The 13,497-nt window shown below is 58.4% G+C and overlaps 1 protein-coding gene across 4 annotated transcripts in view; it reads left to right on the plus strand.

The window, feature by feature from the left end:
- Positions 1-8,555: 8,555 nt before the first annotated feature.
- The window catches only part of DOT1L (DOT1 like histone lysine methyltransferase), a 32,173-nt gene continuing 27,231 nt past the window's right edge, over positions 8,556-13,497 (plus strand). For 3 of the 4 annotated variants that reach the window (XM_055126587.1, XM_055126590.1, XM_055126588.1), the window contains exon 1: positions 8,556-8,686. In XM_055126587.1, the coding sequence (XP_054982562.1) occupies positions 8,606-8,686 (81 nt within the window). In that variant the 5' untranslated portion in view covers positions 8,556-8,605. The remainder of the gene's footprint in view (positions 8,687-13,497) is intronic. The other variant, XM_055126589.1, reaches the window with a different exon arrangement.

The raw sequence follows: 13,497 nt of genomic DNA on the forward strand, positions 1-13,497 counted from the left end.
TTGGATAAAATAGGGGAGGCTGGGAAGAGAAATCAAAGGAGGGCCAGAGGGGTACTACAGCAGGTAAGGTGCTGGCCTTGCATGTGGATGACCCAGGTTTTATCCTGGGTAACCCCTGAGCATCACTGGGTCTGACCTCAAAACCAAAAAAAAAGAAAAAGAAAACGGAAAAAAAAAAATTGAGTACCGGGCTAGGAGTGAGCACTGAATACTGCTGGGTATAGCCCCAACACCAGAAAAAAAAAAAAGACAGCCTGGGGCGGGGGAGACAGCACAGGGGTTAACAGCACTGCTTTGCATGCAGTTACCCAGCCTGAGCCATGGAGCGCTCCTCTAGCATGCAGCTCTTGCAGCCTGGCCATAGCTTCTCTTTAAATCATCCATGGGGAATTAGAGAGACAGGACCATGGAGAGGGCGCTTGCTTGCCCGGGGCCAATCCGGGTTGGAGCCCGGTATCCCATATGCTTCCCCTCTACTTGGCCAGGAGTAATTCCTGGGTGCAAAGCCAGGAGTAACCCCTGAGCACCATTGGGTGTGGCCCCCCCCACCAAGCAATAAAAATAAGAAAAGAATCCTATAAAGGAAGTGAACTGGAACATGTGCTCTGGTTCGAAGGGCTGGAGCACATGGTGTCAGAGTGACAGTACAGCAGAGAGGGTACGTGCTTGAGCTGACCCAGGTTCAATTCCCAGAATCCCACACGGTTGCCCTGTGCACCACCAGAAGTAATTCCTGAGTGCAGAACCAGGAATTACCCGAGAACTACAGCATGTGAAAAAAAAAAGGGGGTGGGAGTGGGGTGGGATCTGGAATAATAGCATAGTGGGTAGGGCGTTTGCCTTGCATGCGGCTGACCTGGGTTTGATTCCCAGCATCCCTTATGGACCCTGCCGAGCACTGCCGGGAGTAATTCCTGAGAGCAGAGCCAGGAGTAACCCCTGAGTATCGCCAGGTGTGACCCAAATCATCACTGTATCACTATATCACTGTTATCTCGCTGCTCATTGAGCACCAGTAATGTCTCTATTGTGAGACTTGTTACTGTTTTTGGCATATCGAATAAGCCACGGGTAGCTTGCCAGGCTCTGCCCTGCGGGCAAGATACTCTCAGGTAGCTTGATAGGCTCTCCGAGAGGGGCGGAAGAACCCAGGTCGGCTGCCAGCCCAAATAGCCAAAAAAAAAAAAAAAAAGAAGAGCGTGGCAAGACCTGGGTTCTTATCCCTAGCATCACATGGTCAATGCCCCCCTCCCCGCCCCACTGCAATAAGTAAATTGACCCTCCTGGCTGCACCTCACCCCTGCACTCTCTCCTCAGCCCAGAATGTGATTTGTGGGTTCTGAGGTTTCTGTATTTAGGGGAGTCAGTCAACCACAGAGACAAACCCACGTGGATAGAGGGCTGATGTCTGTCATTGAACTTTGCAATGATGGTGTTTGGGGGCGCCCCTACCTCCTGCTTCATTGAAGGCCGGGCTGCAAAAAGGGTAGAGGCGTGAAAGCTCTTACTTTACCGGAGTGACAGCACAGCCCGGAATAACCTCTGAGTGCCGCTGGGTGTGACCCAGAAAGAAAAAAAAAAAAAGGCCTTTGCTTTGCATGTGGCCAACTTGCTGGCAAACAAAGGGGCCCCTGATCCACTGGGGAACTGCCCTCCAGGAGCCGAAGGCAGGGAGATTAAGGAAGGACCCTCTCTTCTCCTCCCTCCTTGGGCAATGGAATTTCTGGGAGGTAATAAAGCCCCCAGGCCTAAGTCTGACCCACCTTGTGGGTACAGGAAGCAAGAGCTGATAAGACCTTTTCCAGCAACTGACCCGAGGAGACTGGACCCCTCCCTACAGAAAGGGCCTATAGGGAATTACCGAGACCACCACCCCCTCAATTCTTTCCTTTAATCTGATTAACCCTCAGCTAGCCCAGAGCAGAGAAGGCTGGAACCACCCTTGAGAGAAGATCCAGCAGGAACAAAGGTCAAGAAAAGGAGTTTCAGGGGGCTGGAGCGATAGCACATTGGGGAGGGTGTTTGCCTTGCACACGGCCAACCAGGGTTTGATTCCCAGCATCCCATATGGTTCCCTGAACACGGCCGGGAGTAATTCCTGAGTGCAGAGCTAGGAGTAACACCCCCTGTGCCCCTGTGCAACACCGGGTGTGACCCCAAAAGCAAAATAAATAAATAAATAAATAAATAAAAGGAGTTTTCAGAGATGACCATTCCCAACTCTACCTTCTTAGCAACAACCCTAGCAACGGACTTTTATCTAGCTAGAAAGCCCCACATGGGGGCGGCTTGGGAAATCCCTATAAAAGCTGCCTTGAACAAAGGGAGGGCTTATATATATATATATATATATGGCTTTTGAGCCGTTTTGCTGCTTGTGCCCATGTGGACAAGCAAATGTGTTGCCTGAGCACGTGTCATACTTTAATGCTTCCATGGCTAACTCTCCCTTGAGTGTGTTAACTGTTAACTCTCTTTCTCCCTCTTTCTCTCTCGCTTTCCTTCCCTCCTCACCTTCAAAAACCTCTAAATAAAATCTGGCATACAGTCTACTCCTGAAATTCTTTTCCGTGAGGCCAGACAAGAACCCCTTAGCCCTGGGTGAGGTTTAGGACCAACTCTGCTTTCCTGCCAAGAGCGATTCCTTGTCCCACCCCAAGTCTGTTGCTTCCGGAGAAATTGGGCGTTGGGGACCAACTCCAGTGCAGAGACGACCAAGCGGGCGTCAGGTGTGGCTTGTCGGCCACCTGGTGGGGCTGGCGAGGCTTTGGCCTGTGTCCAGCAGGGGCTCATCGAGACTTTAGCGGTCTTAGTCTTCCCAGCTGGGTCTCGGGTGGCAGAGGCGGATCGGGAGAAGGTGATCGACTCCTCCCTGCCTCCCATAAGCCACTGGTGGGCCCAGAACACCACAGATACACAACTGGGAGGAACACCTGGGCAGCGCGAGGTGTGGCCCCTGGGCAACATCAATCGATAACCCATAAATAAGAGTCAACTCTCGGGGCTGGAGCGATAGCACAGTGGGTAGGATGTTTGCTTTGCACTCGGCTGACCCGGGTTTGATTCCCAGCATCCCATAGGGTTGCCTGAGCACCGCCAGGAGTAATTCTCGAGTGCAGAGCCAGGAGTAACCCCTGTGCATCACTGGGTGTGACCCCCAAAAAAAGCAAAAAAAAAAAAAAGTCAACTCTCTGTCTCTGTATTTTTTTGCTTTTTGGGTCACACCCAGCGATGCTCAGGGCTTACTGCTGGCTCTGCACTTGGGAATCACTCCTGGCGGTGCTCAAGGGACCAGATGGGATGCCGGGGATTGAACCCAGGTGGACTGGGTACAAGGTCAACAACACCTTCCCTGCTGTACTCGCCTATCTCTGTGGCCCCAAGAGGCAACTCTACGGGTTGGCTAGGACAGCAGGCTGGGCTCCTGCCTCACACATGGCTGACCCAGGTCCTCTCTCTGACACCCTATGGGGTCTCCTGAGCCAGCCAAGAGGATCCCTGAGCACAGTGAGGAGTCAGCCCTGAGCACTGCTGGGTGTGGCCTGAAAAACACACACACACACAAGTGGGCTGGAGCGATAGCACAGGGGGTAGGGCGTTTGCCTTGCACCTGGCCGGCTGACCCGTGTTCGATTCCTCCGCCCCTCTCCGAGAGCCGGGCAAACGACTGAGAGTATCTCTCCTGCAGGGCAGAGCCTGGCAAGCTCCCTGTGGCATATTCGATATGCCAAAACAGTAACAACAAGTCTCACAATGGAGACGTTACTGGTGCCCACTGGAGCAAATCGGTGAGCAATGGACAACAGTGATAGTGATATAGATATATACACACACATATATGTGTGTGTGTGTAAATGCCAGAGATAGCTTAATAATCTGTGCAAGCTTTCCCTATAGGAACCCCACTTTACCTATTCAGCCCCCAGAACCATCTGGTTCCCCCACAGCACCACCCGAAATAACGGCCAGGCACAGAGCCAGGAGGAAAGAGCCCTGGAGAACCACTGGGGTGGCCCAAGATGGGAAAACGCTTGTGTGACAGTCGTGAGACTTGAGTCTAGGGACGAGAGCTGGGAGGAAGGACACTTTCATGATGAGCCTGGGGTGGATGAGATAGCACAGAACTTGAAGTACTTGTCTTGCGTGGGGCCAGTCCTGGTCAAGCCCCAGCACCACATACACTCCCTGAGCACTGCCTGGGATCACTCCTGAGGGGAGCCAGAGAGAGCACCGGGCATGTTAGGGGATGAACCGCCAAGAAAATGAAGCAAGGGGCTGGAGCGACAGCACAGTGGGTAGGGCGTTTGCCTTGCACGCGGCCCACCCAGGTTCAATTCCCAGCATCCCACTGGTCCCCTGAGCACCGGGAGTAATTTCTGGGTGCAGAGCCAGGAGTGTGACCCAAAAAGCAAAATAGAAGCTGCAGGGCACAGAACTTTTTCTTTTTTTTGGGGGGGGGGTCACACCAGCGATGCTCAGAGGTTACTCTGGGCTCTGCACTGAGGGACCACTAGGGGCAGGGCTTGGGGGACCCTATGGGATGCTGGGAATTGAACCTGGGTTGGCAGCGTGCAAAGCAAACGCCCTCCCGGCTGTACTATGCCCTGGCCCTCTAATGCTTTTCCCAATTCTTGCAACGTCTCTGTTGGGGATGGACTCAGCTATCAGGGCGAGCCCACGGTAAACTGTACTATAGACAGGAACATTTTCCCCCTTCAAGCTACCTTCAGAAAATTTCAGTGTATTGAAAAGAGTTGTTTTCCTTCTCTCACAGAAGCCAGGCTGGTATTTGACATGCAGATGGTGTTAGCCAGGCCTGACCTTTGATATTGTAAATTGTAGACTGGGCCCAGCCTAGTCTTTGGGATGTAGATTTCAGGTGGGGGGGAGGGGGGAGGGGCCCAGTTTTGTCTTTGGGATGTAAATCCAAGTGCTTTTAGCCCAAGAAAGGTTTCAGTTTTGGTTTTGTGTCTTCTTTCCGGAGGCCAAGAATACTGGCCTGCAGCTGCAAGGAAATAATGCATATTCTACTGCCTCAGTGTTCTTCCTGTAACTTCTTTGGATGCCTTTGGTGACGTCACTGTATTGAGCCCTTTAGAGGTACCATGATCAATAAAAGGAGATCACGGGGCTCTCTACCTTTGTGTAAGAGTCAGAGAGAATCTAGGCCCTCCAAGATCACTTTTCTTCTGCTTTCCTTGTCTCAGCACTTCCGATTGCAGGAATATTCACACAACACACACGAATATTCACGCAACATGTCTCTGCTTGAGAGCTATTACCCCAAGCAGGGCCCCCACAGATGGATGTGGGCAGGCAGGGGGATGTGGGATGAATGATGAGGTATTGGATGATGGGCGAATGAATGATGCAAATGTATGACAGGTAGATGGATGGGTGATGGGCAGATGGACAATGGGGTGTGCGGGTGGATGGACAAGGGAGGGGTATGGCGGGAGTGAGGAGGACACAGAGACCAAGGGTCACATGCTTGAGCATTTCCTGAGACACTTGACATAGAGGCTGTTTCCTGCAGGCTGAAGCCTTTTTTTTTTTTTGCTTTTTGGGTCACACCCGGCAACGCAGAGGGGTCACTCCTGGCTCTGCACTCAGGTATTACCCCTGGAGGTGCTCGGGGGACCTTATGGGATGCTGGGAATCGAACCTGGGTCAGCTGTGTGCAAGGCAAACACCCTACCCGCTGTGCTATCGCTCCAGCCACCCCCTCACCCCCACCCCCCTGAACCCAACTTTGGTTCAAAGAACAACAGGATCAATGGCCAAACCTAATTTGCTTCGGGTAAGCTAGTTTGTTTTGGACCATAACTGCTTAATGTGGAGGTTGACGTTTCCCCCCGACCCTGCCCCTTTTTTTTTTTGCTTTTTGGGTCATAAACTGATGCTCAGGGCTGACTCCGATATATACTCAGGGATCCCTCCTGGTGGTGCTCGGAGGACCATGTGGGATGCTGGGGATTGAACCTGGGTTGGCTGCGTGCAAGTCAAACACCTTCTGCACTGTACTCTACTCCAGTCTCTTACTCCCTTCTTTTGGGTACCATATCCCCCACTGCTCAGGGGTTACTCCTGCCTCTGCATTCAGAAATTATTCCTGGCAGGCTTGGGGACCAGATGGGATGCCAGCTAGCCAATCTGGGTTGGCAACGTGCAAGGCAAACACCCTACCTGCCGAGCTATCGCTCTTGCCCCTCTACCTTTATATTTTTTTTGTTTTGGGGCCACACCCAGCAATGCTCAGGGTTTACGAAGCATAGCTGGCTTGTACTAAGGAATCACTCCTGGTAGCGCTCAGGGGGGTGCTGGGGAATCAAACATGGAGCAGCTGTGTGCAAAGTAAGCACCTTGCTGGTGTGTTCTCTCTGCAGCCCAGAGAGGGCGGAGCTCTCAGTCATGCTCAGGGCTCAGGACATCATGAGGGCTGTGCATAAAACCGAGGCCCCGACATGCAAAGCCCGTGTTCTAGCCTGTTTCGTGACATTTCACTGGTACTTCCCCCCCGTTTCCCTTTCGGTTCGCACCGGTGGTCCTCGGGAACTATGGGGGATCATGAGGTGCTGGGGATGGGACTGAGGCTATCTGCGTGGTAGCCGAGAGAGGCAGGCACTCACTCTGAGTGTGGGACACTCCCTGGCGACCCTCTCCAGTTCTCTGGACAGAAGACAAGGAAATCACGCAGCAAGTAGAATTAGAATTCAACACAGCCAAGGCCAGAATTGGGACCCAGGGTCAGGGCGTAGGGAGCTTGCCTGGCACAGGGTTTCAATCCCAGCCGTTGTCCCCAGAGCACCAACGGGTGTCACCCCAAAACAACAACAAACAGGGACCTAGAAGGATGTAGACATACAAGTACTACTATGAAAACTTTATATATATATATATATACAGGACTTTTGCACACACACATAATGCAGAGGCATATACAGGAGGCATCTCTAAATGGACTGTACTGTACTGTACTGTCATCCTGTTGTTCATCAAATTGCTTGAGCGGGCACCAGTAACGTCTCCATTTTGAGACTTGTTACTGTTTTTTGGCATATGGAGCACGCCACGGGCAGCTTGCCAGGCTCTGCCGTGCGGGCAGGGATACTCTCAGTAGCTTGCCGGGCTCTCTGAGAGGGATGGAGGGATTGAACCCAGGTCGGCCACGTGCAAGGCAAACACCCTACCTGCTGTGCTATCGCTCCAGCCCATCTCTAAATGTACATCATATAAAATATACACATTATCTACACACACCAATTACATTTGCATGTATAAACATGCGTGCACATGGACAGAATATAGACATGTAGGTCACCCAAAGTATACAATATATGCAGCATATATATTAACATATTACTCATGCCTGTGGACTGTAAGAGCTTCCTTTGGAGAGGGGTGGTCTAGCCTTCTCTGGTCTGTGCAGGCACCGGGCAAACGTCTTTTTTTGGTCACACCCTGAGATGCTGAGGGGTTACTCTTGGCTCTGCACTCAGAATTACCAACGCGGTGCTCAGGGCACCCCATGACATGCAGGGGATCAAAGCTGCAAGGGGCAGTGCCTTACCAGCGCCTCCAGGCAAAGGTCTAATCAGTTCTTAGTTCACAAGGTGGGTCCTGACAGCCTTAGGGCTAGTTGGTTTTATTACTTCCCAGGAATTCTACTGCCACGGGATTTCTTCCCTATCTACCTGCATGCTTCCTTACCTACATTTGCACACGCAGAAGGAAATACTGACATGCATACAATACAGGAGCCATTCCCCAGCGGGGAGGGCGCCTGCCTTGCTCGCAGCCCACCCGGGTCCGACCCGTGGAATCCCACGGGGTCTTCCGAGCACCGCCAGGAATGATTCTGAGCGCAGCAGAGCCAGAAGTCAGTCCTGAGCACCCCCGGGCATGGCCCCCCAACCCTCAACCCCCAACCCCAACATGCACAAAACACACAGCAAAGTCGCACATCACGGGCCGTCCGGTGGCCTGTCCGGGCAGCGTGCGTCCTGCCCAGGCCGCCCTCGTCGGTCCTGCCAGCTCGCGGTCCTCCGACGGCGGGATTCGAACGCCCCGCCGGGTTCCCCGCGGCGGCGGAGGCCCGCAGAAGGGCAGCCGAGGACGCGCGGGCGCGCGGGCGGGCGCGGGTGCGCGAGCGTGCGCGCTGACGTCACGCGGGCGCGCGGGCGAGTCCACCTTCCGGGCCGGCCGCGGGGGCGCGCGCGGGGGCGCGGGTCTGCGCGCGCCGCGGCCCGGCACCGGGTTCCCCCCCACTCGCGCGCGCCGAGTGGTCGCGCCCGGCCCCGGCGCATTGTGCTCGCGTCCCCGCCGGCCCAAGATGGCGGCGGCGCTGGCGGCCCCGGGCCTGTGAGCACAAAGAGGGAGCCCCGGGGCGCCCCCGGACGCGCGGGCGGACGGACGGACCGCGGCGCGGCGGCGCGGCGGCGGCGGCGTCGCGGCCCCCCCCGCCCCCGGCGCGGGGCCCGACCTCCGCCCCCACCCTGCGCTCGGCCCGCCCCCCGCCGCGCTCGCCCCGCCCCTCCCGCACCCCCTCCCGCGGCCCCTCCCCCACCCGCCCGACTAGCATGGTGCGGCGGCCGCGCGCGCCGACATGGGGGAGAAGCTGGAGCTGAGGCTCAAGTCGCCCGTGGGGGCTGAGCCCGCCGTCTACCCGTGGCCGCTGCCGGTCTACGTGAGTGTCCCTCGGGTCCCCGCTCCGGGACCCCCGCCCGGGCTTCCCCCTCCGCCTTACCCCCCCCTCCCGCCCCGAGGCTCTCCGGCGCCGGCCGTTTGCAGCCTCCTCGTGCGCGCCGCTCCGGGGACGCCCCGAGCCGGCTCTGCCGTTGCCCCCCACCCCGGGACACCCTCCCTCTCCAGTCCCCCAACCCTTGGGACCCTCACTGTCCCCCGCACCGGCCCGGAGCAGGCGCCTCCCGCTTTTGGCACTTCCCGGGATGTTGGGGACGTTCGCGCTGTCAAGGGGACCCCCGCGTTCTCACCGGCTGCGCCCTTCTTCCCCGGCCCTGGGAGGGTGGGAGGGGTGATGGACCCACTCCCCTCGCCTCCCCACTTCTGAGCTCCAGGAGTCGCGCCGGCCGGACCCCGGAGCAACGGGGTGTCTGCCTTCACTGGAAGGGGTGCGCTGACTCCCCCGGGTGGTGGGCGTCTGTCTCCTACTCTTTGGAGGGTCACGCCGCCCGAATCCCCCTGGGTCGTGGTCTCCTAATCTGGAGCGTTGTGGGCGGGGGTCCTGGCTAGTAGGCGTCTGCCCCGTGCTTGCCCTTTTCCTTTCTCCCTCCGGCTCTGCCGGGGGTGCCGGCCGTGGTGGGTCCCGGCTCTGGAGTGACCGTTGGGGAAATGACAGCCTAGTGGAAATTTACAAGGGACGGTTTCCGCACTCCGGGGCGCCGCGTCCGCCCCCACCCCGGACCCGGTGTCCACCCTGGCGTAGGGGCACGGGCTGTCCGGTGTCCCTGCGCCCGCGCCAGGCCCGGCGCGGTCGGAGAGCGCGGCCGGTGTCTTTGGGGCGCCCTTTGGCGCGCGCGGCTCGCGGGGGAACCGGCTGGGAAGCCCGCGCGCCCCGCCCCGCCCCGCGCGCTGGGGCCGGTGTCAGTTTTTGGAAACGTCGCGCCCGGGGGCGGGGTCTGGAGCGGGAGAGCGCCGGGGAGCGCCCCGGTTCTCAGCAATCGCCGGGCCCCTCACCTCTCCTCGGGCCCCCCAGGTTTCCCGCCGCGCGCGCGCGCGTGCGCGCCTGCGCGCACTCGCCTCCGCCCGACGCTTTCCTATTTCTGCTCATCCGGAGCCTCCGGAGGCGACCTGAGGCCCCGGGCCCTGGCTTTTCCGGTTGGGCAGCTCGGGGCCAGGGCGTCCGGGCGGCGGCCTGAGCCTTGGGCAGGGCGCGGATACCGAGGCCGGACGCAATCCCCGCCCAGGGCTTGTTTGGCCCCGCGCGTGTGAAAAAATGCTGGTTGCGGCCACTCCGAACTGTTCAAGAGGTCTGGCCTGCACTTTGGAAAGTTTGGTTTGTTTGGGGGTCGCTTTTGGAGGTGCCCTGGGTTGACTCCTGGCTTGCAGCTGGGGCTGGCATCCGGGCGACCTGCCGGTAGGGCTTGAGTTGATAACTGCCCCCTCCTCGCCTTACTCGAGGTTTGCTGCTTGTGGAGGTCACACTGGCAGTGCCGCTGTGATGGAATTGAGCACGTGGGACTCTGCGGCTCCTACGTGCATGGGGGGGTGCCCTGCTGAGGCCCCACCCCCTCCAGCCAAAAGAGTCGCAGAGGCCTCTTTCATTCACAGGAGTGTTGTTGTCAGAGGTGAGGGCTGACTCCTGCCGCTGCACCCAGGGGTCACTCTCGGTGGTGCTTGGGTGGCTCTCTGGGGTGGCAGGGGTAAATCCAGGTCCGATGCCTGCCAGGCCAGCGCCCTCCTGCTGTGTTTTGGGCCAGGCCCTCATTTTCATTCCAATGGAGTTTCCACCTGCTCCAGGTGGTGAGATTCCCTTGTGCTTCTCCCCCCAATCTCTGCCTCCCTTGGGCACCCAGAGGGTCCCCATCTCTGTGTGACATTGCATTTACCTTCAGGGCAGGACCTGAGGGATGAGTCCTGCTCCCCTCCCCCTGGTGGGGGATTAGGAGCCCTCCCTTCTCCCACAGGCCCTGCAGGTTTTGTTTTTATTTATGGTTTGGGGCCACACCTGGCGATGTTCATGGCTGACTCCTGAGTCTTTGCTCAGGGATCCCTTCTGTGGGGTTCTCGGCGCGCTTGGGATGTGGGGATCGGACCCAGGTCCACTGTGCTTGCAAGGCGAACGCCTTCCCCGCTGTCCCATCTTCCTGACCTCTGGCCCTGCAGCTTTTGGTCCTGAAGGTGACTTTTCTCCTGGGAAGACCTGGGGTGGGGAGGGGCCTCCACTGCTGCCCCAGGGCTGGGTGGGTGCCTGAGGGGGGGGGGTGGGCAGGTCCAGAGCCTGGCTGGGATTGCTAGTTCTTGCAGCCCTAGGATGGAGCAGTTCCTCAGTGGGGGGCTGGCTTCCAGGGGTCCTGCCTGTCTGCCGTGGGCTCTGTTCTGTGCCCCCGACTTTTTCTCCGGGTCCTTTACGCAGAGCCAGGGAAGGGCAATGCATGCCGTCTGGCCTCGGGTGCTTGTACTCAGCCGCAAGCTGGGCACCTTCCGGCCAGCCCCAGGCCCTCCGGAACTGCCCACAGAGGGACAGGAGGGGACCGGCTGAACCCGCAGGCCCCGGGGTCAGCTGAGGTCAGGGAGGGTGGGGCTGCCAGCTGGGCCCTGGGCGAGGCCAGGAAGGACCAGGGCCAGCCAGCCGCCTCAACCAGCTCATGTCCCCGTTCCCACGGCGACCAGCCGCCCGCCCGCTGGGGCGTTTGGGAACAGTGGGCCGACGACTCACCGGAAGGGGCAGAGTTTTGGGGGGTGTTGGCAGCAGGGCACCGGGGGCTCTGCTGCTCTGTGGTCAGTTCAGCCGGGGTGGGGCGCCTGTCCCTGGGAGCCCCCCCCCCTCCCCAGGCCGCTGGGGGAGTGGCAGAGGTGGGCGGTGCTGAGCCAGCATCCCTGACTCAGAGGATGCCCTGTCTCCCACAGCTCACCCCCTTGTCTGTGTGGGCAGCCTGGCATCTGCGTGGGGCCGCGGGGTCCGGTCTCGGGCATCCCCCTCGTCCCCACCAGCGCTCTGACCTTTTTCTCTGAATCATGCGGTGACTCGCTGGGAGCCCGGGGGGGAGGGGAGCGGGGCGGTGTGACTGTGTGCGTGTGTGACTGTGTGTGTACGTGTGTAGGTGTTTGTCCCGTTTCCCCCGTGAGGGAGGGATGTGGGTCAGGACACGGCCACATTCCTGCTCATCTGTGTGGGCTACGGAGAGGGGAAGGGGTGACGGAAACCCCCTCCTCATTCTCTCCCCTTCCCTCCCCCTCCCCCACAGGAGCTGCCGGTAGTGGGGGGGTCACTACACTTGGAATGGGACCTGATTGTTCCCATTTCTCTGTAGCCCCCATGTCTCCATGGCCCCCCTTCTCCCTGGGTGCTCTATTCCTTCCGGCCCTCCCTGTCTCTCCAGGGACCCCCAGTTCTTTCCAGGGCTTCGGGCTCCTGTGCTGGTTGCTCCTGTCCTGTGGGAGTCCTCCCTTCGGGGTTCTGGACTACATCTGCCAGTGCTGGGGGGACCCTGTGCTGTGCTGGGGGTGGAGCCCAGGTTGGTGGGGTACCAGGCAAGCACTTGTCATCCTTACTGTTTCTTTAGATCTTTTTATTTTGTTTTGGGTGGTGAGGCGCACTTGGCAATGCTCAAGGGTTAGTCCTGGCTCTGCACTCAGGAATCACTCCTGGTGGGCTCAGAGGAACCATATAGGGTGCTGGGGATCAAACCTGTGTGCCCATTCTACTGTCTCTCCAGCACACCACTTCTTTTGTTTCTTTGAGGGGGGGCGGCCGCAACTAGTGATGCTCAGGGGTTATTCCTGGCTCTGCACCCAGGGATCACTTATTGGGGTTGGGGGACCCTATGGGATGCTGGAGATTGAATCTGGGCCGGCCGGGTGCAAGGCAAGCGCCTGCCCCGCTGTTTACTCTCCAGCTCTCTTCTTGAGTGAACTTACTTTGGTTTGGTGGGTCTCTGCAGCAGTGCTGGGGTGGCCCCTTCTCTCTCTGACTGGCTTCGGCTTCGGCCCCTCTTCGCGCCTTTCTCTCCTGCCCCTGGGCCTTGGGGCTCCTCGACGGACTTTTGCTCCGGGAGTGCCCCTCCGTGCGAGGCACAGCCCCCATTTGTGTGTACAGCTCTTCCGGGCTACACCTGACCCCAGCAGGTCTGACACCCCCACCCAGCCCCAGCACATGCAGAGGAAGTCCCACCACCTCCAGTCCCCAGAGCCTAGCCCCCACTTCCTTTCCCTAGAGTCCTGCTGTGGACCATGCCCTTCCGGGGGCAGTGGGGGGCTGCTGCTGCCCCTGCCGTTGCCTGGGGGTCTGCTCTGGGGCTTCTGAGGATCCCTGAGGACCCGGGCCTCTGCCACACCGGAGTCATGGTTAGGGCTAGAGCTGTGTGTGTGTGTGTGTGTGTGTGTGTGTGTGTGTGTGTGTGTGTGTGTGTGTGTGTGTGTGTGTGTGTATGCGTGTGTGCGCTTGTGCCTTGCACACCGCCGACCCTGGGTTGATAGCCTGTACCCCACAGGGTTCACTTAGTCCCACCAGGTATGATCACTGAGTGCAGAGCAGGAGTAAGCTGGGTGTGGCCCCCAAACTAAACAGTAGGTGGTGGGGTGTGTTTGTGTGACTGGAGACAGCTGCAGGTGCTGTGTGTGTGTGTGTGTGTGACTGGGGACAGCTGTAGGTGCTGTGTGTGTGTGTGAGAGAGAGAGACTGGCTGGTGACAGCTGTATGTGCTCTGTGCACGTGTTTGTGTTACTGGAAACAGCTGTAGGTGTGTTTGATTGGAGACAGCTGTAGGTCCATGTGTATGTTTGTGTGACTGGAGACAGCTGTAGGTGCTGTGTGTG

The sequence above is a fragment of the Sorex araneus genome, chromosome 2, assembly GCF_027595985.1.
Source record: "Sorex araneus isolate mSorAra2 chromosome 2, mSorAra2.pri, whole genome shotgun sequence".
NCBI lineage: Eukaryota > Metazoa > Chordata > Mammalia > Eulipotyphla > Soricidae > Sorex > Sorex araneus.